The sequence below is a fragment of the Heloderma suspectum genome, chromosome 3 (assembly GCF_057233095.1).
Source record: "Heloderma suspectum isolate Gila_16-S chromosome 3, 16-S_ref, whole genome shotgun sequence".
NCBI lineage: Eukaryota > Metazoa > Chordata > Lepidosauria > Squamata > Helodermatidae > Heloderma > Heloderma suspectum.
The window spans coordinates 39,171,313-39,197,278 of record NC_139460.1 but is presented as its reverse complement, the minus strand read 5'-3'; the positions used below and the strand labels follow the sequence as shown (position 1 = coordinate 39,197,278).

Sequence of the window (25,966 nt, the reverse complement as noted above, 5' to 3'; positions counted from 1 at the left end):
ATCAAATAATTTTGAAAAACTGTTGCATAATCTTCTGATCAGTCTTCCCTAGCAAGATCAAAAAGAGAAGCAATGTAATATGTCAGTTTGCTCCTGCTTTTGCACTCCTAAATTAACTCCAGCAATGTTTAGTGCCAAGAGGTTGATAGGCTTTATACACATAATTTATTTATTCACAACGCAAGAAATAGGCAAGCAAAATATGGATCAGAGAAAGATAAATGTTGTTCCAAATGTTTGTACCATACTTTTGAAAAATCCCACTTAAACAATTCTGCTCTACATGTCTTTGTAAGAAAAAGGAACAAAGAATGTTGCCCAGAAGATTATGAAGTCTCTTCCCCAGTTGTTTATGAAGTCTCTTCTGTGGAGAACTCTATCTAGGTCAATCTATGCATTCTATTTAGGTGATTAGGCTAGTGTCTCATTTCTGTGGTGTCCATTGCTAAGCAGGTATATGTTATGGAGAAATGATAAGAGACGATGATCTGACTAAACTGAAATATTGTATTTAGGTATAATACTGAGCTGAAGTTCCCATTTCAGAGGAGAAAAACAAGACAGAGAGAAAATGTATATGACCTGTTTATTGATAACGTTTCCATGCTACTTTCTATGAAGGACAGGAAAGGTTCCTCCTGTGCAAGCACCAAGTCATTGCTGACCCCTAGAGGGACGCCACTCTCGCTGGCGTTTTCATGGTAGGCTATAGCGGGGTGGTTTGCCATTGCCTTCCCCAGTCGTGACTACCTTTCCCCCAGCAAGCTGGGTACTCATTTTACCGACCTCGGAAGGATGGAAGGCTGAGTCAACCTGAGCCGGCTACCAGAGACCCGGCTTCTGCTGGGATCGAACGCAGGTCATGGGGAGAGTTTTGGTTGCAATACTGCCGCCTACCACTAAAGTGAAGAGGGAATGGAGTTGTCTGTTTCCACCAGCCCAGTGGCATGTGCCTAAATCTGGATCCAACCATTTGTTTATTTCTTTATTGTCTACAGTAGATTCATAGAATCATAGAATAGTAGGGTTGGAACGGGCCTACAAGACCATCGAGTCCAACCCCCTGCTCAGTGCAGGAATCCAAGACAGAACTGGAAGGAGCCCGCCAGGGTTTCAGACAGAAGTCTTGCCAAGGAATGAACTGGGCACCTTTTATATGCAAAACATGTGCCCCAGCCCCAAACCTGAGCACATTATTACTATACAGTGGAGGCGTGGAAGTTCCTGTACATGGGAAAGGGTAAACATGTCCTTTTCTCCCTCGCATTCCCCTGACCCTAATTCTCACTCCCTTCTAGGACATAATAAGGTATTATGTGCTCAAGCAGGACAATTCCCCTCCCCACCCCATTTTCTTTTTTTTCTTTTTCATGCCGATGTGATATTGAGCTGAAGTTCCCATTTCAGAGGAGAAAACACAGATGGAGAGAAAATGACCTGTTCATTTATAACGTTTCCAATGCAACACTCCATAGGTTCTGGAAGCTACTAAGCATAGGTCTTTGTTGGGCTGTTTTAAAAAAAAACTCTTTTCTTTTAATTATTAACTAATATATTTCCATGTATGTGGAAAGTCCTCCTTGGTTTTGGGTGGCCCGTACTGATAGACAGCAGACTGTCCAAGTTTGGTATTAGAGAGAATGGTATTTAGATAAGACTGACCTGCAGATGGTTGCACTTGCCTAATGGACATTAACAGATGTACTGTAAATTACTCAATTGCAGGGGATCTAGCGTTTCCGATCCAGGGAGTTAATGTTTAAGAAAGCGAGACTAGATTACAAACCTTTCATCTGTTTCTTTCACAGTTCTGTTCTCTTCAATGTCAGGGAAACTATCCTGGCCAGCTACTACGGTGTTACTGCTTGATGTGGTTCCTGTACATGTAAAAACCAATATTTTTTAAAAAAAACTAAGTACTTACCCAAAGTCATTATGAAACATTTTTAATTCAAACCAAGAAAAAGGATTCCCTAGCACTGGACAACCTGATGCAATGACAGAAATTATCATTTTTCACAGGAATCAGCCAGCCTCACAAAATAATCCTCAGCCTCTCAGAGTCACTTTATGTATTACATTGCTATCTGTGTACAAAGAAAAACATATACTGCAATTTTATTTCTTTGTCCTCCCTCCCACCTACCTGCAATGAATGGGCTGTTGGAGTGCAAGATAAGGCTTAGAGAAAGCTTCCTCTGAGCCCCACCTCCTGCCCCACAATTGTTTTAGAGGTAAGCAGGGGGTTCAGCCAGCCTCAACAGGGTCCTTAGATCCACTGGTTCCCTCAAGTGACCAGGAAGGACAACTTGGAGACACCCACTGCAGTGGAATAAATCTCCCCAGGGTCCTCTCACTCACCTGTTCACTGGAGTTTCTCAGCGAGAGGACTCTGGAGAGGTTGTTGCTGCATCTTTGACCACCAATTCCTTCCATCTAACCAAGGATTTGGGATGAACAAAGGACTGAAACTATCTTTGACCTCCAAAGTTATGGTCAGGTGGAAAAATTAGGCTCAGAGGACGTTTTCTTTGAGCCCAATCCATCAGTGAATAATCAATCTGTTGTGGTGAAAAGAAGGGGGAATAAAGAGCCTTTGCTTCCCCCCACTCTTTCCTTCATCCCATAACCCTTGCAGTTTCCCACTTGTTTTACTTATTTATTTTTATTTTTTTGGCTTAGAGCCCATCCTGAAGGCATCTGGCTGAGGTAGGCCACTTTATATCTACTACACAGATGTGGTTAAGACTAAGCAAACACAAAGACAATGGCTGGGTTCACACAACACAACTGGGTTCACACAACACGAACCATGGTTTGTTAACCATGAACAACCCATGAAGAGAACCAATGGTTTGTTGTTGGGTTATGAACTGCAGGTTGTTTGTGGTTAAGAAAGCATGGTTTGTTAGCACAGCTGGGTTCACACAAAACAACAACCCACGATTCAGCGACAACCCATACTCAACCCGTACTCTGACTTGTCATGTTTTATGAACCAGGTCAATGGGTAATGTTTATGGGTTGCTCTCCTCTCTGCCTCTAGAGGCTCAGACAATGAATGGTTTTGAGAAAGTCTAAGATTTCAGGTCACTTTCTTGTTTACAGTTTGAATACATGTGCATAGCATTTTTCCAGGCTTTTTTGAACCACAAAACTAGTTTTGCATCCCATTCAATATATTACAGTAATAATATATTACTGATTGAGCTTTCTGAAACTCTGAAACAATGTTGGCAAATGCTGGCATTATACCATGTCAATATACCTGATCTGAAGCATTTGTTTGCTAGTGCAGCAAGGTTTTGGATTGGATCATTGGTATAAGCATCATAAAAGACCCACAGGGGGCCAGAAACTTGCCATTTATTTTTAGAGCTGCCAAATCTTACAGCAGGTAGAAGACTGTGCGCACGTGCAGTAAATCTACAGATATGAAGAATACTCACTTGCCTTGCAGTCATGATTAACTTAAGTCCCATTGATTTCAATGGGTCTACTCTAAATATGACTAAGTCTGGATCCAACACTGTATATTTATGTCTTGATGAGATATAAGAGTTTGAGAAGCAACGAGGAAAGAGCTAGAGATAAATTTAATGTAATACATAGAACATTGTTTTGAAGAAATTTCCATAGTTCCTTCATGCATAGAATTTTTTACAATTAAAAATATAAAAGGTAAAAGTGTTGAATTCTTACCAGAAGCAGCAGCTGAGGCCTTATTGCTGGCAGTAAAGCGATAGAAGGGTGGATTGTCACAGTGCTGAACTATGGGATTTACTGGATCGGTCTGCTGCAGCTCAAAGAGAAGTTCTTCCATTGTTTGAATAGTATTGTTCCGACACAAATAGATGGCAACTTTTTTGATCTGAAGAAAAAGTAGTATTTAGCCTCTACAAAATGCAATTTAACAATGTGCATCGTCAATATAATAGACACACAGATAATTCTGAAGCTATAATGATGTAAGATATAATTGTATAGGTTTTAATGTTTGTAAGCCGCCTTGTGTCCCAGTACTGGGAAAAAGGTGGGGTATAAATATAATAACAACAACAACAACAACAACAATAATAATAATATACATGTCACACTTATCCACTTATCTAATGGGCCCTAACATCTGTCTACAATTAAGGGATGGCCCACAAAGAGGGAGGCATACAGAAGGGGGAGATGGATATAAACATATTTATCTATGGGATATATAGACACAGGAGTCATAACTGCATAATAGTTGAGAAGACAACAGTTGTTTCATATTTGAGTTTATTATAAGTAGGACAAAGTGATGATCTTTCTATGATTTCCACAAATATATTTGATATTTATTCTCCTATTTATCCATAGTATAGAGGCTAATTTACTCTACCAACTGAACAACTTTAGTTCAATAACTGCATATGATTATTTCTAGTAGAAGTGTATCTTGTACATATGGTTTGGCTCAATAAGAATAATCCAAAGAGTTTTTAATAATCACTTACATAAGGTAAAAGGATGGTATCACTGCTAACCCCACATAAGCTTATTAGAAACTGCAATGTTATTCTCAGGTTGTTGCTCCATTTTTCATTGTTGGCTAAAGCATTCCAGACATTCTCCATTTCAGGTCCAGGAACTTCATCTCCATACTGCATGGACACATAAAACACTGAACTTGATAAAAGTACAGTAAGGTTTTTGCTAAAATGGGCAAAATACTCACAAGCAATCATTTTTTTAAAGGACTATTTTTTGTTGTGGTGGCTGTTGCTTGATATCAAGCAACGTACGTTAATTGACAGGACCATGTACCTTGATCCAATGATTTCCAGTATCTAGTGAACACTAGAGATAGAATCTCTAACACAGGAGTGGACAAGCTGTGGCCCTTCAGATGTTTTCGCCTATAACTCCCATTATCTCTCACCATTGGCTATGCTACCGAGGGCTGATGGGAGGTGCAGGCCAAAATTTTTGGAGGGCCACATGTTGCCCACCTGTGGTCTATACTGACTAGCAGTGGCTCTCCAGAGTTTCAGATGAGGGGCATCCCAGCAATACCTGAAGATGCTGGGGAGTAAACCTGGGACTATGCTACCTACAGCTGATGGGAGTTGCAGGCCAAAATATCTGGACGGCAACAAGTTGCCCACCCTTGATCTAACAGATCAGGTTAAATATTAGTTTGTGTAAAAACTGTAGAAAAATATTGAGACAGCCAGTGTGGTAAAGTGGATATATTGTGCTGGACTTAGACCAGGTAGATCCACACTAAAATTCCTGCTTAGCCAGGAAGTCCACTGAGAGGCCCTGGGCCAGTCACTCATATGGCTGTTGTGAGGATAAAAGAGAGCAGGGAGGACTATGTAAGCAACCTTGAACTCCTTGGAGGAAGGGTGGGATAAAAATATTTAAAATGTACTGTTCATAAAACAAAGCCCTGGAATTAATATTTAATACATATATGAGTATTTACTTGCTTACCTTAGCAGTCATATACATCAGATTATTAAGCACCAGTGATGTGGCTTCAGGAGAGCCCCAGCCGTTTCCTTTCAGTCCGCAAATGACAGCTGTTTCCCCTTCTTTGTCCTTTACTTCGTCCTCTGGGGTGCTAGGACTCGAACCTGGGAGAAGAAGCCTGCTGTCTACAAGTTCAAGGTTATGAAGCCATGGTAGCAAGTAGGTAAGCATGATTTGGCGCCCATTTGGATGAGTTGTTGGGAATCGCTGACTTACTTCTAAAAACAAAACAAAACAAGACTCATGGGATCCTAGATTTAGAAGCTAGACTACGAAACATTTAGTACAACCACAAGCCCTATCAAATGTTTTTCTTAAAAAGCCTCAAGAAAGCTGATTTCAGACGTTTTTGATACTTATTAAAAGCAAAACTTCTGTTTATATGGGTAGAATTACATTGTACATGTGTTATTTCCAGCAACTGACTGACTACTCAGGTTCTGTTTCTCTGTCTCAAGGGTGAGCAACTTTGGGAGATCCAGGAGCCATTTTCACCCCCTAGAACCTGCCCTCGTGGTGCTGAAAAAAATAAGAAATGGCTTCCAGAGTGGCTACAAAGTAGCCAAAGGATCAAAGTTAACTTGTTTTCAAGCTAATTTGACCCTTTTGGTGCTCCATAGTACCTATGGAGCACTAAAGGGATAAAAAGGATCAAAATGGCTGCTCTGGATGCCATTTTGGTGTGTGTGTTTTTAAATACAATTTTGGGGGCTGTGGTGGTTGGGGAATGCTGGGAGTTGTAGGACTTTTTCTGTCTAAACATGCATAGGATTGCATCTTTAATGTTAAAATCATTTGAAATTAACATCATTGATTGAAAGGCAACAAGACTAACATTCCAGTAAATCCAAGGAATGAATATAGAGTTTGGAAACAACATTTTAAAATTCTGCTTTGCATTCAAATGTATCCTCCTAATGTACAGCACAATGAAATGATATATACAGTGAAATGACAAAGAAAAGCAACATAAAAATTTAACAGCAAAAACATTAAGGAAAAAAATTACAGGCTTGGTCAAATTTACCCAAAGTTTCAAATCTGTAGAAAGTTTAGAACTACATAAAATAAGAAAGTTAAACCAATGCCTCACAAATAATTATTGTACAAACAGTACAGGAAATGAAGAGCCAAAACTTTACTGCTCTTAGCACAAAGCAGGGAAAAAAGATGAGAAGATAAAATGCCTCCCCGAGATCTGGACTTTCACTGATGCAGACCTTGTTTGGGGTTCCACAAGGGGATTATAAGCCACCTCTTCAGCAAATTACCTTTGGCAAAAAAAATATGAGTAGAAACTTGTACCTGAAAACAATGGAAGTGTGAGCTCAGGATACATTCTTGCCAGTTCATATGACAGATGAGCTAGCGATACGCTGTAAAGTGGTGGCAATGGACCATGAGTCCCATAAAGAATACTGCCAGGTCTTTGCTCAGCTACTTTCTTTGAATAAACAAAAAGCTTAGCCTCCAAAATCTAAAGGAAAGATGAAAAATGGAAGTGGTAGAACAGGTTTTTATCATATTCATATTTTAAAGGAGTTGAATGTCACAAAATTATCTACAGATTTTGCCATAACTTCTTTATCTGGCAGAGAGTGCTTAGGGTTGTTTTTTTTTTTTGCATTTGTAGCAGGGGCAAAAATCACCCCATGGCCTATGTATTGGAATTACGTCTCATCTGTTTCTCTTCCTCCTCCCACTGTGACAGTATCAGTCCCATCAGGTGAAGCTTTGCCCTCAGAAAATGGCCCCTTGTGGCTTTCCCTCCCTCCCTCCTTTGATCTCTTGCTCCATCTTTTCCTTCCACTCTGTCCACCCCTGATCACTTTATAGGAGCCATGACTCCTATGTACACCATGCAGAGCTGCATGTCCCCAAACCCTGTGTTCTTACAAACATCTCCAGCATAGCCCAACAGCTGGTATCCTAAGGATATTGTTGAAAATAAACAGTCAGCTTGTAGACAGAACCCTCCCTTGCTCCCTCGCCCTCTCCTCGTAGGCTCCAGTTCTATAGCATTACAGTTTGTTACAAAGGATTCTTGCGATATCTGCATACTAGACTGTCAAGTACGAAAACAAACAGGTAATACATTGGTAAGAGCAAGGGAAACTATACAGTTTTTTTGCTTTACCATATGGTTTTAAAGGATTTATTTCATACATGCCTGCATGAGTTGCATAGAAATTTCATATATCTCTCTATTGGTGTCAGATGCTTTAAACAAGACTAGATTTAGAAGTGTCACAATATCAAACGGGTAATTCCTGAAAGAACAAATAAATGTGATTATTCCATAGAGTTTCTTTATATAAAAAAAAATTCTCAACTGCTTTTCAACAAACACCCACACACATACTCATGGCAACACAGAATAATCAATAAATCAATCTGTCAAATAAGACAATGAACTATACCAAATGTCATTAGTACACATTCAATTTTATACCCTGAAATACAAAAATGATAAATCTTTCTCAAAAGGCAGCTCTGAAAGATAGCTAATTCCCAACTATACATACTTTAAAGTTACTTACAAATGCAAATAGTTTACACCCTGAGCCTAAATTATTATACAACTAACCACCCAATACCACATTTTGTGTTTTTTTTTCTGCACTTGCATTAGAATCTCAGAATACACATAGTCACCTGCCTTCTGCTGCTGTCAAAATTAAAGCAATCAGGATATTTATTTCAACAAATAAATGTTGGATCAGATACCTAACTGCAGGCACCCAATTTAGAGATTTTCTCAGTGTAATCAAGGTGATGTAAAACAGGCAGAAATGCAAAGAATGTTACTGCATAGGAGGGGGAAACCCCTGAGGATATTGTTGAAAATAAATACAGGGAAGTGTGTTCGTTTCATTTCCTGTATTACTACAGTATTTAGCATTTGGTTATTTCTTGTGATTAGTGGAATTCCAGAGTTCGTTGTTTTTTACATCTGAAGAGAAATCACTAGAGAAATGTTCCATACGAGGCCCGAGACTAGGAGCCAGTCAGTTCATATTAGGGTGCTCTGGAACAAAGGAAACCACGACTAAGAGAGCAGTCCTATGGCCACTAGACTCTGCCTAGAGGGCCATTGGATTTTTTGGTTTACTGGCTCCGAGCTTGTAGACAGTGTTCCAAGCTTGAAGACGGGAAACTGCGCTCCCTGCCCCTCCCCCTCACAGCTTGTTCAGGGAGAACCGCGGTGGCTGCCTCTCCATGCTTGTAAAATGGAGTGCGGAGGGGGCGAAAAGGGAGCATTCTCAGGGGTGGGGAGGGGAGGAGGCCACATAAGCCCCTTTATGTTGCTTCCCATGGGGTCTCCAGGCCCATTCCCACTCCTTCTCCACAGCCCCGGCTAGACGTACAAAATGACGCACCTAGCCAAGAATGCAGGGCGGGCAGAGCACAGAGGAGAGGATCCCCTCTGTGCTCTGCCCAACCTGCACTGGATAGGCATCAGCCTCTGAGTTTGGAAGCTGACGTCTATCTCAATAGCATTGTACCCTAAGTGTGCAATCCTTTGCATGCTTTGACAGAAAAAAAGTCCTACAACTCCCAGCAACTCCTGGGAGTCAATGACCTTTTTCTTTCTAAATATGCATAGGATTGCACCCTAAATGAAACCCTACTGCAGATTATTCGAGTTGTTCTGTTAGTGTTATTTCTCCATCCAAGGAAGAACCCAGGAACTTCCTTGTCCTTTTTGCATATGGTTGGCTTCATATGGATGACAGATTGTGAAGCTACTTCCATGGTGAGTGAGACATTTATAAAAAAGTTGGATGGCTCCTGGAGTGCATTAGAGTGAAGTGAAGGGGAAGCGTTTATTACCCCTCTGGAACTTACACAGTGCACATAAACATCTATCTGGAACTCTTGGAGGGAGAAATTGATGAATGCAATAAGCACTTATCAAGTGATATCTGAACATGTGCCCATGTTTTTCCTTTTCCATGGGGATCTACATTGCTTAGAGAACCATTATATGATGGATTCAGATGCTATTGTAGAAAGTCAACAGAGCATGAGAGAAAAGTCATCTTGAAAACTCCACAACCCACAGTTACTTGGAGATCCCAGATCACTAGCTCTTTTCACCTGAGGCAATTGGCCAGAACTAGATTGTGACTTGCAATCGAAAATTTGGTAGTTAGTTCAATGTGAAATTCTACTTACACTGCTTCTCTTTGGTACACTGCTTTGACTGTCATTTCTTTATTTTTTATTCTCCAGGCAGCTCAACATATTTCCCCCCCTACCCCCCATGGTGGTGATATTCATAGAATACAAGCATTTTTGCAAAGAAAGTATATGTAGTCAGTATATGTAGTCAAACATGTCATACCCGGTCCCAGTTCTTTTCTCCAGTATGGCACCAAGTTATAGAGGTGTCTATTTTCAAGGGTAAGTGGAAAAGTATATTACCTAGCTTTAGAGCTTCTGCTTAAAAATATGTTTATTCATTTCCAGTTACTCACCTCTGTTCTATCATCTCCAGAGTGTGGATATCCAGAAGCTATACTAACCAATACCAAATATGCTTGAGATTATAACTGATTCTTTTAATGTTTCCATCAAATTCTATAGAACTTAAGTCTATTCCTATCCGGCTCTAGGGTTATTTAAAATATCTCTGTTTTTATTACACAGATCCTTTTTCAGACTCCAACTTCCCAGCATTTCCTACTTTAAGAATTATTGATACCTGCTTCCACACACAGTTGCAATGGCTTTGAAGCATCCTGAAGCAAGTTGGTATGATCCAGTATAACACCGGTCTATAGCCCAGTTGAAGAGGTTTATTTGGTCAGGATTTAATTCCAGCAGCAAGACGACAACTTCATAGCCAAGCTGATGAACCTGAGTACACAGAGAATGGCATAGTGTCTTGAAATAACACATATAATATTTCTATCATTAATTAAGAGCATAAATATAAGAACTGCCTGGCTGAATCAGACCAAAGCCCATCAAGAGCAGCATCCTGTTTTAAGCAGTGGCCAGCCACATGCCTTTGGGTGCTCACAAGCGACATTAAGGCAATAGCTATTCCTTGTAGCTTTACCCAGCATCTGGTAATCAGAACTATTCTGCCATTATGATATGTGTCACATTCCTTCGTCCTCCCCCTTCACAATCAACACACTCCAAGATACCAGGCTTCAGGCTCACTACTTTATTAGTTAATGACCAGGTTCTTTACAAACACAAATTCTAGGAAACTCTTAGGCTACAAAGGAAACGGCTATTCCACACAATTAAGAATACCAATAGAGAAGCCAAAGTGGAAGTTAGAGAAGTTGCCGGCAGTTTGAACAAGAACTTCCTGGCCAGACTAGCTTAGGGAGGATGCCCCTCCCTTACAGTTGCTCCCTCCTATGTAGGCTTTCACACACAGCCAACCTTGTGGAGCATCTGAGCTCTGCCTCTAACTTTTCCCGCTTCGCTCTGCGACGGACCCTAGCATCCCTCAAGTCATGACCCTCACTCTCCTCCTCTCCTGAGATCTGGATTCTCATGGAGAGGAAAGGGGGATGGCCTTCAGGCTGAGCCATCTGTGTGCCAAGTTCTTGGGAAAAAGGCCTTGCTGTATCTGAGCACCCTAGGGCGGGAGCCTCCCCCTGTTCTGGCTGTTCCCATTCTTAATCTGAGCTGCTAGCTATCTCCACATGCTCAGATTCATTCTTGACAATATGTATATATGTATGTATGTATGTCCCCTTCATGGATCATTGCCTTGTTGTGGCGAAGGGGCTTGTGTAATTCAGTGAAGCCATAAGCTATGCCGTGCAGGGCCACCCAAGGCGGACAGGTCATGGTGGAGAGTTCTGACAAAATGTGGTCCACTGGAGAAGGAAATGGCAACCCACTCCAGTATTCTTGCCAAGAAAACTCCATGGAACGTATCACAAGGCTAAAAGATATGACACCGGAAGATGAATCCTAAAAGATGATGCTGTTAAAGTGCTGCACTCAATATGCCAACAAATTTGGAACACTCAACAGTGGCCACAAGACTGGAAAAGGTCAGTTTACATTCCAATTCCAAAGAAGGGCAATGCCAAAGAGTGTTCAAACTACCGCACAATTGTGCTCATTTCACATGCCAGCAAGGTTATGCTCAAAATCCTACAAGCTAGGCTCCAGCAGCATGTGAACCGAGAACTACCGGAAGTACAAGCTGGGTTCCGAAGAGGCAGAGGAACTAGAGATCAAATCGCCAACATTCGCTGCATCATGGAGAAAGAACGAGAATTCCAGAAAAACGTCTGTTTCTGCTTCATTGACTACGCTAAAGCCTTTGATTGTGTGGATCACAACAAACTCTGGCAAATTCTGAAAGAGATGGGAGTACCAGACCACCTTACCTGTCTCCTGAGAAACCTGTACAAGGGTCGAGAAGCAACAGTAAGAACCAGACATGGAACAACCGATTGGTTCAAAATTGGGAAAGGAGTACGACAAGGCTGCATATTGTCGCCCTGCTTATTTAACTTATATGCAGAGTACATCATGAGAAACGCCGGGTTGGATGAATCATAGGTCAGAATTAAGATTGCTGGGAGAATTATCAACAACCTCAGATACGCAGACGATACCACCCGAATGGCAAAAAGCGAAGAGGATCTAAAGAGCCTCTTGTTGAGGGTGAAAGTGGAGAGTGCAAAAGCTGGTTTGAAACTCAACATTAAAAAAATGAAGATCATGGCATCTGGCCCCATCACTTCCTGGCATATGGAAGGAGAAGAAATGGAAGCAGTGACAGATTTTACTTTCTTGGGCTTCAAGATCACCGCAGACGGTGACTGTAGCCATGAAATTAGAAGATGCTTGCTCCTTGGGAGGAAAGCTATGGCACACCTAGACAGCATAGTAAGAAGCAGAGACATCACCTTGCCGACAAAGGTTCGTATAATCAAAGCTATGGTTTTCCCAATAGTAATATATGGCTGTGAGAGCTGGACTATAAGGAAGGCTGAGCGCCAAAGAATTGATGCTTTCGAACTGTGGTGCTGGAGAAGACTCTTACGAGTCCCCTGGACTGCAAGGAGGTCAAATCAGTCCATCCTAAAGGAAATCAACCCTGACTGCTCATTGGAAGGACAGATCCTGAAGCTGAAGCTCAAATATTTTGGCCACCTAATGCGAAGAGAAAACTCCCTGGAAAAGACCCTGATGCTGGGAAAGATTGAAGGCAAAAGGAGAAGGGGACGGCAGAGGATGAGATGGCTAGATAGCATCACCGATGCAATGGAGATGAACTTGAGCACACTCCGGGAGAGAGCGGGGGACAGGAAGGCCTGGCATGCTATGGTCCATGGGGTCACGAAGAGTCAGACACGACTGAACGACTGAACAACAACAACAAATGTATGTATGTATGTATGTATGAATGAATGAATGGTCTTGGACACTATTTTTAGCTATTATGACTAATAGCCACTATGCATGTCTACTCAAAAGTACATCCCACTGAGTTCAATGGGACTTACTTCCAGGCACGTTTATATAGGATTGTTGCCTTATTCTCCATGAATTTGTCTAATCCTTTTTTGAAACCTTCCAAGCTAATGGTCTTCACCACATTATTTCATTGTGAAAATGAACTCCATAAAGCTATTTATGTACTGTGGGGGAAAACATTTTATGGTCTGAACCTACTGCCAATTCAATTGGTTGAAGGTATGTACTGTATGAGGGACTGCAAGATCTCTCTACCCATTCTTGCCATACTAGTAGTATTTTATAAAACTAGTTCAAGTACCTCCTTAGTCATCTTTGCCCTAAACCTAACCTCCTCACCACCCCCAATTTATTTACCTATACCTTATTGGGAAGATGTGGCCCATTGAATACAATAGGAGTAAGCCCCATTTAATTCAATGGGATTTATTTTTGAGTAGACATATATGGAATTGCACTGTCAGTTGTCCTTTTCTGTATTTTTTCCAGCTCTATGACTTTCTGTTTATTGAACTGAGGGTGGTCAGAGCTAAATTTCCTCCTAGCAAGTGAGTGGTTGGATGGGCTGTACAACTGCTTTACTGATGCAAAAAACAAACCCTGATATTATGCTTGCATTTCATGGGTGTTCAAGCAACGGAGTGGGTGTGAATGTTCCAAGGTATAGCAATTATTTGCAGTAAGCTCAACCTAAATTGCATGGCATTATGCCACAGAACAGCACAATGTAGATAAGAGTTTGGAGGGGGAGTTCTCCATGTCTTCAAATGTCTGTAGCTCTCATGATTGTACCGAAAAACACAGAAGCACATGAACAAGAGGTCTAGGCAAGGCTTCCACTGATTGGCCAACACTTTTAGTGGTTGGTACAGCTTTCTCTACATCTACAATTTTGTATCTCTCTAATCCTATTAGCTACCTATCTCCTCCCCTCAGGCCTTCTGTCTTCCCACTCAATTCTTGGCATCCTTGCCTTCACCAAAATATTCCAAGGTTATGCCAAGTCTTGGAAGTAGAATAAATAAAGCTTGGAAGTAGAATACATTATGAAAAGTGAGTGAACTTATTTGCACATTTAATTCCAGGCACGTACAAAACGCTCTATCTATATACACAGAAACTACTCTTAAATGGTTACCGTGAGAGGATTTTAAAATAGGTTCAGAAACATTAAATGTGGCAGAAATGCAAGGAAAACACTGGTTTTCCATGTCACCGGCCTTTTTTTCTCCTAAAGGCAGTACCTGTTTTGGCCTTCCTCTGAAGTTAGTGGGCCTTCCCCCACTAACATTGGTTTGATTTACCAGCAGCTATTTCAAGTAAGCCAGAGGTGCTTTTCCATTTGCAGTGCACAGAGCCTGCAATCAGGTGATGGTATGTGGGATGGAAAGACTTCAAACACAAAGGCAAGCACACACTGAGATCATATTGCCCTTAATCTTTTTGAATGTATAGATTATTACTCTGGAAAAATTTAAATTCATAAACCATATAAAGGTATGTATCTTGAAACAAAAATAATACAGATCTTTTCACTACTTCAACAGTAGTGATAATGGCAACTTCGTTACTGGTTGTACATCCATTGCAGAGATACAGCTGTTTGTCATGCAAAACAATGAAGCTATACTACCTTCAACTGGACTGCATTCAACAAACACATTCAAAATAATTTAAAACGTGTGTATTGTTACTGTATGACTCACCCGTAAATCTTGACAAGCTAAAATATTATCAAGCCATTTGTAGAGATAGCCATCAGGAGAGAGCCCCACGTTGTCAAATACAGGACCACAGCATAGTACCGCTGACATTGCCTAATAGCAGAAAGAAACAGGCTCATTATACAAATGCAACTATGATTAACACATTTTTATGGTTTATTTCAATGCATTGCCCACCAAATGCTGTAGGATCATTGCAGATTCTAAACCCAATGCAACAAAGCAATGTAGCAATGGAGATGTTAAAGGGGCTTAGTGAGGCTATAGAAAGAGTGATGTATAGACTGGTGCTGTTAGTCACTATAAAAAAGTATTGTGCTAAAAATACCCCAGCACAACCCTGGCCAACACATCACTTAAATAAAAAAGACTTTTTATTTGGATGCTATTGCACTCATGTCCTACTTGTGGGTTTCCCATAGGCAGCTGGTTGGCCACTGGGTAAATGAAATCCTGGACTAGATAGATCCTTGGTCTGATCCAGCATGGCTCTTCTTATGTTCTTATTTCTTATGATTTCCATCACTTGTTATATTCCCCTATGGTCTGAAACAATCTACTCTCACCTTACCAGCACTCGGCTCTCTCCAACACATCCCCACTACATATGAATCCAACAGACTCCCACTTCCACTTCTGACTTACTCATTTCATTTGGACAAAGGAGCAGCCCCAAGCATGCTGTTGGTATGAGAATAAACATTCAGTAGTAGTCACAGCAGCAGTAGTCTCCTGTTTGCAATACAGCCAACTATCTCATATTACTTTTCAGTGGAAAAATATTTAATGACCAGTTTTCAAAATAGGTATTTAGAATTCAGAAATAGATGTTTGCTGCATTAAAGCAAATATGTTTAGAATACCAACCTCCCCCCGACCCTCAACAGTACCAAAATCGATCTTGTACAAAAACTGTACAAGAAAATACTGTAGGCAAGTAATTTTGGAAAAAGAAAGATAAATTATTTATGATAAAATAAAGCCCATCATTTCTGCCTCTTTCCATTTTCTAAATTTAAGAATAGCTTATCTAGCATAGGAACACTTATACAGTGGATAGAAGCATGACATACCTTTAAAGCGCAATACTGGTATCTTGTAATCTGATGATTTCTATCACTGTAACGATCCAGTGGTGTAAACATGATACTGAAAGGTCCAGCCCATTGACTAAACAAGATAAAGAGGTGGTGCCTCAAGCTTTGCTGAGGGAAAAGAAATCTTCTATGATGAACTGAATGAAGAAACATAAAATTAGGTTTGTTAATTATTTAGCCAAAGAAAAATGCAAGCAAAATTCTGATGTAAAATGTTGTAGCCCCAGGATGACTCCTGAAATACTTTTCCTGGCTGTGAGCATTGAAAGCATTTTGTAAGAATGCACCATCTTTCCAATGCATTCTTAGCTGATCACAAGAAATGTACAACTACTCAGGGCCTAACTAAATGTGACACGAAGCACGCCATTTGAAAAAGAATGCTTAACACTGTTGCTTTTATTTTGAAGACAAAGAAGCTGATTGGGTGATGAGAAGTGATCATATAGTAAATAGTAAATAGCAATCTCTCCTCCTATCCCCTGCCTCTTCAGCAGAGACTGGAAAAAAGATCAAGGGAGAGGGATTCTCCAGCCATGAAGTCTCCAGCCATCACCCCACCCCACAATAGCACCTCCTCTGAGCTTTGTTACTTCTGGGGGCAGGCAGGAAGCATGTAAGCTATGCAATATAGCAGCAGCTACCCCTATCTCCTTGATGTTGCTCAGCCTCTCTGGGCACCACAGCAAGGACGACTGGGCCCACAATGCTGCCTAGAGAGAAAGTATGAGCAGACCCTTCTGCCTGGTCATTCGCCTGTCATCTCCCTCTGGGCAGTGTAGCATAGAGGAACAGCCACCTCATCCTTTTCCAGCCTCTGTTGAAGGGTCAGGGGAAAGGAGGAGAGATTGCTATTCACTACATGATCGTTTCTCCTCACCCAATTGGCTTCTTTTTCTTCACCATAAAATCAGCAATGTTAAGCATCCCTTTCAAAATACATGTTTTATGTCACACTGAGTTAGGCCCTCAGAAACAAAGATGCAACTCCCAGAATCATCAACAAGAAAGTTGAGTGGATGAGCCATTTGCATCAGGCATTTCCTACATGCCTACAGCCACATGAAGCAATCAAAATGTTCTCTCATGGCTACCTCTTCTGTGGACTACTATGTTCCTATTCCAAATACACAGATGGTAGGGGAACATGACTGTGCCCCTCCCAACATTCAGAACTGGATTTTACAGTTGAATTGGGGTGTATACAAGCACAGAACCTATGCCATGAGAGCTGGTATAGTGTAATGGCTAAGACACTGAGCTGCAAATCAGGAAGCTCCCAGTTCGAATCTCACCTCTGCCGTTAGCTTCCTAAATGGCCTGAGGCAAGCCTCTCTCTCTCTCTCTCAGCCTTAGTTTCCCAACGTGCACATCAGCAATATGGAGGATAATAATACTAACTGACCTTCCAGAGTTATGGTAAGGGTTATAGCTAGATAATACACATGAGGCACTTTGTACACTTTAAAGTACCATATACATGTTAAGTATTTATTATTAAGTAGACCAGCCTTCCTCAACCTGGCGCCTCCAGATGTGCTGGACTGCAACTCCCATAATTCTGAATAACTTGAAATGAAAGCTATGCTGTGTCTAAAAATAATCTTATCATCTAAGAATATTGAATTCGAAAAACAACAAAAGCTATTTTTGCAACTATACTTATTAATTTATTTGATTAATAGCCCCCCTTTCTACCAAAAAGTGGCACTTAAGGTGGCTTACAAAACAGTTTAGAACAGATTAAAACAATAAAACACATTAAAATACAATAAAAACATAACAATGACAGAATAAAAACAGCACCCAGCCCACAGACCCACTTACAGGCCAAAGGCCTTCTGAATAAAGTGGTCTTTGCCTGCCAGTGGAAAGACAGCAGAGAGGGAGTGAACCTAGCTTCCTTTGGCATTGAGTTGCACAGCCTGGGAGCTGCCTCCAAAAAGGCCCTCTCTCACATTGCCACCAAACGTGCGTCTGAAGGTGGCGGCCCTGAAAGAAGGGCCTCTCCAGAAGAACTTAAGGACCAGGCAGGCTCATATGGGAGAAAGCAGTTTTTTGGGTAGCCTGGTCCCAACCCGTATAGGGCTTTATAGGTCTTAACCAGCACTTTGAATTCTGCCCAGAAACAGACCGGTGCCCAGTGAAGCTGCTGTAACAAGGGAGTCGTGTGGTTCGTCTAATGGCCCCAGTCAACCCTCTGGCTGCAGCATTCTGGACCAGCTGAAGTTTCTGAACACTTTTTAAAGGCATACCCACACAGAGTGCGTTACAGAGGTCCAAACAGGATGTAATGAAGGCATGTATAACTGTGGCCAGATCAGATGTCTCTAGGAATGGAAACAGGTGGCGCAGTAGCCTCAGCTGTGCAAACACACTCCTGGCCACTGCTAAGACCTGGGCATCCAGGTTCAGGGCCGAGTCCAAGAGTATACCCAAACTGCAAGCCTGAGATTTCAGGGGAAGTATAACCCCATCCAGCACAGGTTGAATACCTATTCCCTGATCTGCCTTACTACTGACCAGGAACACCTCCGTCTTGTTTGGATTAAGCTTTATTATTATAGAAACCTTTATTTAGAGGAACTTGGAATGAGAGCATTGTGACATGAGTAAAAATGGAAAATTCGTTACTAATGTTGAGAGGATTCCTTGTAAAAGAGGGTTGCCTCATTGTTTCAGATGGTATACATGCACTAGAGCCCATGAACACTCCGCACAGCTGGGTTTAATGCCTTGTAGGCAATGAGATGGATCTAAAGGAAATTTTCAGTGAACATCGAAGAAGTCTGCAGATTGCCAACACTTGGGCATTTTATACTGTCTCAGTAAATGGAATATGTTCAGTTTGCAAAGCAATCTTTTAGTGCACAGGGCATGTAACCATAGCTAAATTAAGCCTGTGCTTAATCAAGAAAAATCAATGAGCATTTTACTTGACGGAAGCTAGTTTTCTAGAGATGAAAGAACACTGTTCCTTTGCAGTTTCTATAATAACCAATTTGCAGCTACAAACCAGGAATGCTGAGCTACTAGGATGCAGGTCAATTTAGGGCCATTTCATATTACAAAATTCCTACAGAGGTTAAGAATTACATTTGAAGTCTGTGAGCAGACATCTATCGTAAATGCTACTTATGTGGGTTTTTCACTGCATACGCGACACCAAAACGCACACTTGCACACTAGTTTCATGTAACAGTCAACACATCATGGTTTTACTTTAATTCCTACATGAAAATGTGCCCTATGTAGACATTTTGTAACATGTAAAGCAGCTTTTAGGGTTCATTTGTTTAAACAGGGTGGAATAATTTAAAAGTATTCTGACTTACATGGGCTATAGATCAAATTGAACGTACAATCATCACTGATGATGAACATAGTTCATATAGGCTTCTAAAGTCCCTAGCCCTTACACTATATGCCCATAATATGTGTAATAATGGCAATATAAAGAACAATGCGAAGGATAGAACAGGATTTGTACAACTGTAGACTTCCCAACTTTTCTACATTGATTACTTGTCTTCGATTCTCCCCTCGTTTCCTTGGTAGCTCTCCCTGTTCTATCTAAGCTCATCTGTATCACATTATCTCTTAACATCTTCTCACACTTCTGCATTCTCAGCCACTACATGGAAATGGCCCCTCCTCTATACCCAACAACTCTTTTGTTAAACACTGCTTTTGTCAAACACTGCTGTTGCTTTTCATCTCTGTGGTTCTGTAATTTACACAATTATCACATCTCCATACCTGGCACACACTGAATCAAGTTAGCAATCATTGCACTAAAATGAGCTCTCATGTCCTTTAGAATTTCAACTTCTTTATCATTTTCAGCTTCCAGCAACATGCGAGTCAGGTCAACATATTCTAAGAACAATGCTCCGAGCGCTAAGGTATCCCGCTCCAAGGCTCCATTCGTACTATGGCAAAGAAAAGTAGAATATGTTATGGAACCATTCAGATAAAATAAGAACTGTGCTTGGCAGGCCAGGGCCAATAGCATTTAAAATATCACTTCCAAGAATGTAAAAAGGAAGTACCTAACAGTTAGGTATAAAAATGTGCCAACTTTATTTTATCAGTGCTCCAAGAAATTACTGTAATCAGATACATAATGGACACTGTCATAGGCATTCTTCCATTTGAAAAGCAATATCCTACCTATCACTTATCACACCAGCATCGGCAAGTAATTCAAAAATACGCAGTAGCTGTAACCGCAGCAGATCTCGGCGCTCACGACGCTTCTTATTCTATGGTGCAGAAAGAGAGGGCAGTATTAATTACATGTATTATACGGATACAAGTCTTAAAAATAAGAGCTAATCAAATCTGGGCTCAGAATCCATGCTTAAAGAGACACGGACTCCTGTTGAATAATTTGAACTTTTTGACTAGCACATATAGACAACAGCATAGATGGCAGATAATTTCCTGCAAGAAACAATATTGATCCTTGAAAGAAGGAAAAAATGTCTGCATTTGTTGTCCAAGATATATTTTCCAAAATACTTTACTATAACAGTGTTGCTCTCTGTTTCAAAGTTTTTTGCTCAAGTAGAGCAGTATATACAGAAAAAGGAGAACTTAAAAGATATATACACTGGAGAAGCTTGGGGCAAAAATAAACATTACTTGGGGGTTTCATTTTAGCTTCTGAAAAAGCTATGGCTGTGTTGTCATTGTTGTTATTTATTACATTTCTATACCACCCAATAGCTGGAGCTCTCTGGGTGGTTTACAAAGATTAAAAACATTAAAAATATAATATAGAGAGATTAAAAACCATTTACATAAAAAACACATGAACAGACAATATACATAAAAGAAACACATATCTAAAACAACTTCAAACAATCAGTCTCAAAAACAGGCAATCATAATCATAATACATTCCAGGATTGATTAAACACTTATCATACACTGCCAAATGCCTGGGAGAAGAGGAATCCTACTGGAATTCATTCACTGGGCAGTTTCCAAGTAAGCCGCTCCACAAGCAGGGCCCACCACTGATTATATGTTGTTTGTGTTTATTGGCTATGTGCGTTTATGTAAAGGGCTATCAAACCTTTTATATTGTATTTTAATGTTTTTAACTTCTGTAAACTGCCCAGAGACTTTTGGCTATGGGGCGGTATAGAAATGTAATAAAACAAATACAGTAAAATTCCATTCCGCAAGCGGGGTCTACCACTGATTCCATTCCACAAGCAGCACCCACTACTTGCACAACAGGGATCTAGTGCTATCTTTAGGAAGCCCTGAAACAAGCAGAAGCGCTCATTTCTGGATTGGGACAGGTTGACAGAGCATCCTTATGCAACCTGCTCCATTCCAGAAAAGAGCGTTTCTGCTTGTTTCCAGTTCCTAGAGAAACAACTTAATCCCCGTTGTGCAAGCCGCAGGCACCACTTGCAGAATGGAATTGGCTTACGCAAGGGCCTGCTTGGATACTGCCTGAGTCATGTCCTTTAATTTCTACAGCTTGGTGAAATAATACCTTTCATTCAAATTGTTTACTGCTTTGGCTCATATGTTCGAACAGATTTATTCAGGGTGAACAGTAGCTCCATTTGAGATGTTTCCTCCACTTCTTCTCTTTCTTAAACCTTCACAGCGAGGTAAACCTCCTTGCATATAAGGAGGAGGAAAACTTTTCAACCTCTGTTAACAGGACTTCAGAGCTTTTTAGTTAACTGTGAAGCAGAGGGATTGTAACTTACCAGGGGCACATCATATGCAACAATCTTGAATACTTTAATCCAAGGTAATTTCTCGACTGTGGACCAAACCTGGCCCATGAGGCTGGCCCCTCCAACCCCCTGGACCTCAGGAGAGTCCCATCTTCCTCCCCAAAGCCCTGTCTCCTCAGAAGGGAGAGGGACTGGGAGAGCAACTGAGCCGTGCCTGCATCACTTCACTCTTCCTTTACCTTCCCCTCTCTGCACAGGGAAGGTGATGGAGGAAAGAAGCCACTTATTTATTTGAGTCTGTTTCACTCCTCCATCACCTTCCCCTCATTGTATGGTGAAGGCAACAGAGAAGCACAGCCAGCCGAGACGGCTTTGTTCCTCCCCCGCGTTCCCTGCATCATGAACGCAAAGAAGGTGTAAAGCCGGCGTCCTAATGAGCTTTGCTCCATCCAGACTTTCCCTAGCTGGGGAAAGCCCTGGTGGGGCAAATATGGCTCCCCGACCAAAGCAGTGCCTGGAGGAGCGCTCCTGCAGGCAGTGCCTTGATCTGGGAGCTGGCTTCTCTCTGCCCAGGCTTTCCCCAGCTGGGAAAACCCTGCATGGAAATAAGCAGGTCCCTGACTGAGGTGCCAGCTGGAGCAGCTCTGATGTCATGGGGCTGGGGCCCTCTCCCTGACATCATCTGGCCCACAAGGGAGTCTGGAGCGGGGCATTCCAGCTACGACACCCAAAAAAGTGGCCCTGCCTTAAACCATCATGAATAGCTGTTTCACATTCAAATAATGCAATTTTAGGCACGTTCATACACAATTACTAGAATGAATGCTTGCCAAATCTCAAATTCATGACACTTTCAACTGACAGTAGTTCTTCCTCCATTTTAAAATCTCCCACTGTTATATAATTTTGCCTGTTACACACATTTATTTATTTATTTATTTATTTATTTATTTATTTATTATTAAATTTATTAATCGCCCATCTGGCTGGTCACCCAGCCACATAAAGGCTAAGTACATCAACCAACCTCTGGTCTTCTCTCTAATGCTTCTTTCATTAGTGGGTGAAGTTCTTCCACTAATTCCCTAGATTTAAAACAAAATACAGAAGGGTAGCCCATGTTAGACTGTTGCAGTGAAAACAACAAAGAGTCTTGTGTCACCTTAGAGACTAACATATTCTGGCATAAGCTTTCCTGGACACTGTCCACTTTCTCAGATGCAACTGATGTAAAAAAGTACAAACTGTCTATGAACAAAAAATAGCTGAAGTATTTATTCCTTATAAAAATAATGCAATAAAGCAGTTTTATCCATGCATTCTTCTAAGATTTATCAGAAGACACTACACAGTAATCCTTTCAAAAAATTTATCACCTATATTTTTGCATTTCTATCCACGAAGCTTAGAGCTCCCTTCCAGTTCATCCCCTCTCCCCCAGATAATACGCCATCACCATTAGGATTTTATTACACTAACAATAAAACAAACCTGGACCATGAGAAACTCATGCTGCATACCTGAAAACAAGAGAATTTGTTCTTCCAAAGCCCAATACAAGTGACTCAGTAATTTCTATGCTTTCAAGTCTCATCAAAGGCACAAGTTGTTTTAATAGTACACCAACAGATGGAGTTCCTATAGCCTAAAAATAACATTAAAATATTTTAATGGATATAATCATTAAAACAACATGAAAAAAGGACCGTTGATCACTTGCCTGTAAAAGGGATTTCTTTGTGCATGTAAAACAGTACATCAGGTGGGTCTTATGAGCCACCTAGTGGTCAAAGGCAAAATTGCCATTCCAATTAAGTATTTTAGGGCGCAATCTTATGGGGATAGGTGGCCGCCTCCAAACTCGGAGGCAACCGCCTATCCAATGCAGGGCAGGAGAAGCACGGAGGGGATCATCCTGCATTTCTCCTGCTCTGTATTTGCGGTTCAACGGCCGATTTCGGCTGTCTAGCCACAGGAAGGCAGAGCAGGGGAGGAGGCTGCAAGTACAACACATAGAATGTGCTGTACCAGCATTTCCGCCTTCCCTGCCCTGGAACACCCCCCGGAACGCCCCGTTTTGGCTGCTCCATGGTTCTCTTGCAAGCACGGAGCATGGAGCCATTCTGCGCTGCCTGAGAGGCAGCACAGAAGGGGGGGGAATGTTGGTTCTCCGGGAACCGACCTCTGAGTGTGGGTTCTGAGGTCGGTTCCTGGAAAACCACATATCCTATGGCCATCTAGCCACTGACTAGCGGCCATAGGATTGCTCCCCCCCGAGAGGCCACCTCCGAACTTGAAGGTGACTGCCTATCCAATGCAGGGCAGGAGGAGCACAGAGTAGCATGTTTCCTCCATGCTACAGCCGCCCTGCATTCTCAGCTTGACAGCTGATTTCGGCTGCCCAGCTGCAGGACCTCGGAGCACGGGGTGGGGAGGCCAGATGACAAATAGGACGTGTTGTACTGGCACTTCTGAACTCCTCACCCCGCCTCCAGGAATGCGTTTTCCCCACTCTGTGCTGCTCTTCCAAGCATGGAGTATGGGGCCAATCCACGCTGCCTACAAGGAGGCGGGGGAGGGCGTGGAGGGCAGTTCTCCGGGAGCTGACCAATCCTATGGCCATCTAGCCGCTGTCTAGCGGCCATAGGATTGCACCCTTAACCACCTTTCCAGCCTCTGAAGCTCAGTTTACAATGACAAGCTCAGGAAGTACTAGGATCAGTGAGAACAACGAAATACAAACAAAAAACACAGGATATCTTCGCACTCTCTGCAGACAGGGCTTGGAAAGAAACCAAGTTTGACAAAATAAGAAAATTAATCCCCACCAGCAGAAACAGCCATAACAGAATCTGAATCTAGGGTGTGGCCCTAATATACTGTTTTACATGCACAAAGAAATTTTACGGGTAAGTGACCAACGGTCCTTTCTCTTGTGCATGTAAACAGTACCTCAGGTGGGACATACCAAAGCTTGACCCATGTAGGGCGGGATTCAACAAAGTAATAGCTGCTTAATGACTGGGAAGGACGTGTTGCAAGACAAGCCTTCCAAAGGCCACCTCAGCAGAGGCAGATAAGTCAATCTTGTAATGTTTAACAAAGGTGCTAGGATTTGCCCATGTAGCTGCCTTACAAATCAATGCAGCAGAGTATTGAGGAAAAAAGTTGCCAAAGTTGTGGCTGCTCTTGTATAATGGGCAAAACATTTGGTAGATGGAGACAACTTCAGGCAGGAATAGGCTAGAGAAATACATGCCTTTAGCCACCTACTCAGAGTAGCATTAGAAACCTTCCGTCCCAAGGAAGCAGGATGGGAAGAAAGAAACAGGGAATCCGACTGCTGAAAAGTTTTGGTTCTGCTGATTGATATAGGCCTTCAGGTCCCTCCTGACAACAAGGGAATACCATTTCTTTTCTGAGGGGTGAACAAGTGAAGGACAAAAAGTGGGAAGAATTAGCTCGTGTTGACAATGAAAAGGAGACAGAACTTTAGGATGGAAAAAGGGGTTAGTACAGAGCTGTGGTGGGTTTTTTGTTTCACTGTTTTCCCTGAAAGGAAACAAGATTGGGAAGGGAGGAAAAGAGAACAGACAATAACACATGGATGTGCAAAAGTTAGGGAGAAAATGGAGAAAACAAGCCTGAGTCAGACAAACGCAGAGATGCGAATCCACGACCACTTCAGTGAGGCAAAATCGCAAAACTGAGTTTCAAAGGTGGGAAAGACAGTTAAAAGACTTAATTGGAGCAGTGATTTTGCCTTTGACCACTGTGTGGTCAAACCCACCTGATGTACTCTTTACATGCATAAGAGAAATTACAGACTACAAAGCATACACTAATGTTACAGGTTGTTGTTGTTCAGCCGTTAAGTCGTGTCCGACTCTTCGTGACCCCATGGACCATAGCATGCCAGGCCTTCCTGTCCTAATGTTACAGGTACTACTGATGAATTTAAAAGACACCTATTACAAGGCAGGATTAAATGGTTCAATAGTAATGGATATAAAAGAAGCATTTAAATGCCTATTAATTTAGGCAATGTCTAAAGGCAAATTACAGGGCTGCACCTGCTTTTGCTTCAGCAGTGTCATGTACTAAGTTTTTCTGGCTGACCCCTCCTATCAGATGCCATTGTCCTCTGGCAAGAATGAGATCACAAACTGGTCCCTGAATCCCACATGGATCTCGATAATATAACGCTGAGGATATGAAAATCCGAGTGTCTGACTGTGAATCATCCCCTATTGAACGACTGGGCCCTGATAACTCACCCTCCTCCACAGAAGAATCTGAAGCGTGTTCTATTACAACAGTACGGGCTTTCGGGCTGGACTTTTACTTTGCAGATAGGGAAGATAATCTTCCAGTTCCAACAGGGAGGGTGTTCTTTTTCCAGGACCAGCGAATCAAGGAACTTTATGTTTATCCCCTAAGCAAGACTCCACCTCAGACT

At 41.7% G+C, this 25,966-nt stretch overlaps 1 protein-coding gene across 1 annotated transcript in view; it reads right to left on the bottom strand.

The window, feature by feature from the left end:
- Positions 1-25,966, bottom strand: part of FRY (FRY microtubule binding protein) — a 261,267-nt gene that overhangs the window by 87,177 nt on the left and 148,124 nt on the right. Inside the window, exons 23-35 of the mRNA XM_084842986.1 lie at positions 23,028-23,152; positions 22,535-22,592; positions 19,973-20,064; positions 19,559-19,731; positions 15,776-15,936; positions 14,685-14,795; positions 10,220-10,374; positions 7,682-7,781; positions 6,817-6,988; positions 5,473-5,729; positions 4,491-4,637; positions 3,703-3,871; positions 1,787-1,877 (exon numbers count right to left, since the gene is read on the bottom strand). Coding sequence (XP_084699112.1) covers positions 1,787-1,877; positions 3,703-3,871; positions 4,491-4,637; positions 5,473-5,729; positions 6,817-6,988; positions 7,682-7,781; positions 10,220-10,374; positions 14,685-14,795; positions 15,776-15,936; positions 19,559-19,731; positions 19,973-20,064; positions 22,535-22,592; positions 23,028-23,152 — 1,811 coding nt within the window. The remainder of the gene's footprint in view (positions 1-1,786; positions 1,878-3,702; positions 3,872-4,490; positions 4,638-5,472; positions 5,730-6,816; positions 6,989-7,681; positions 7,782-10,219; positions 10,375-14,684; positions 14,796-15,775; positions 15,937-19,558; positions 19,732-19,972; positions 20,065-22,534; positions 22,593-23,027; positions 23,153-25,966) is intronic.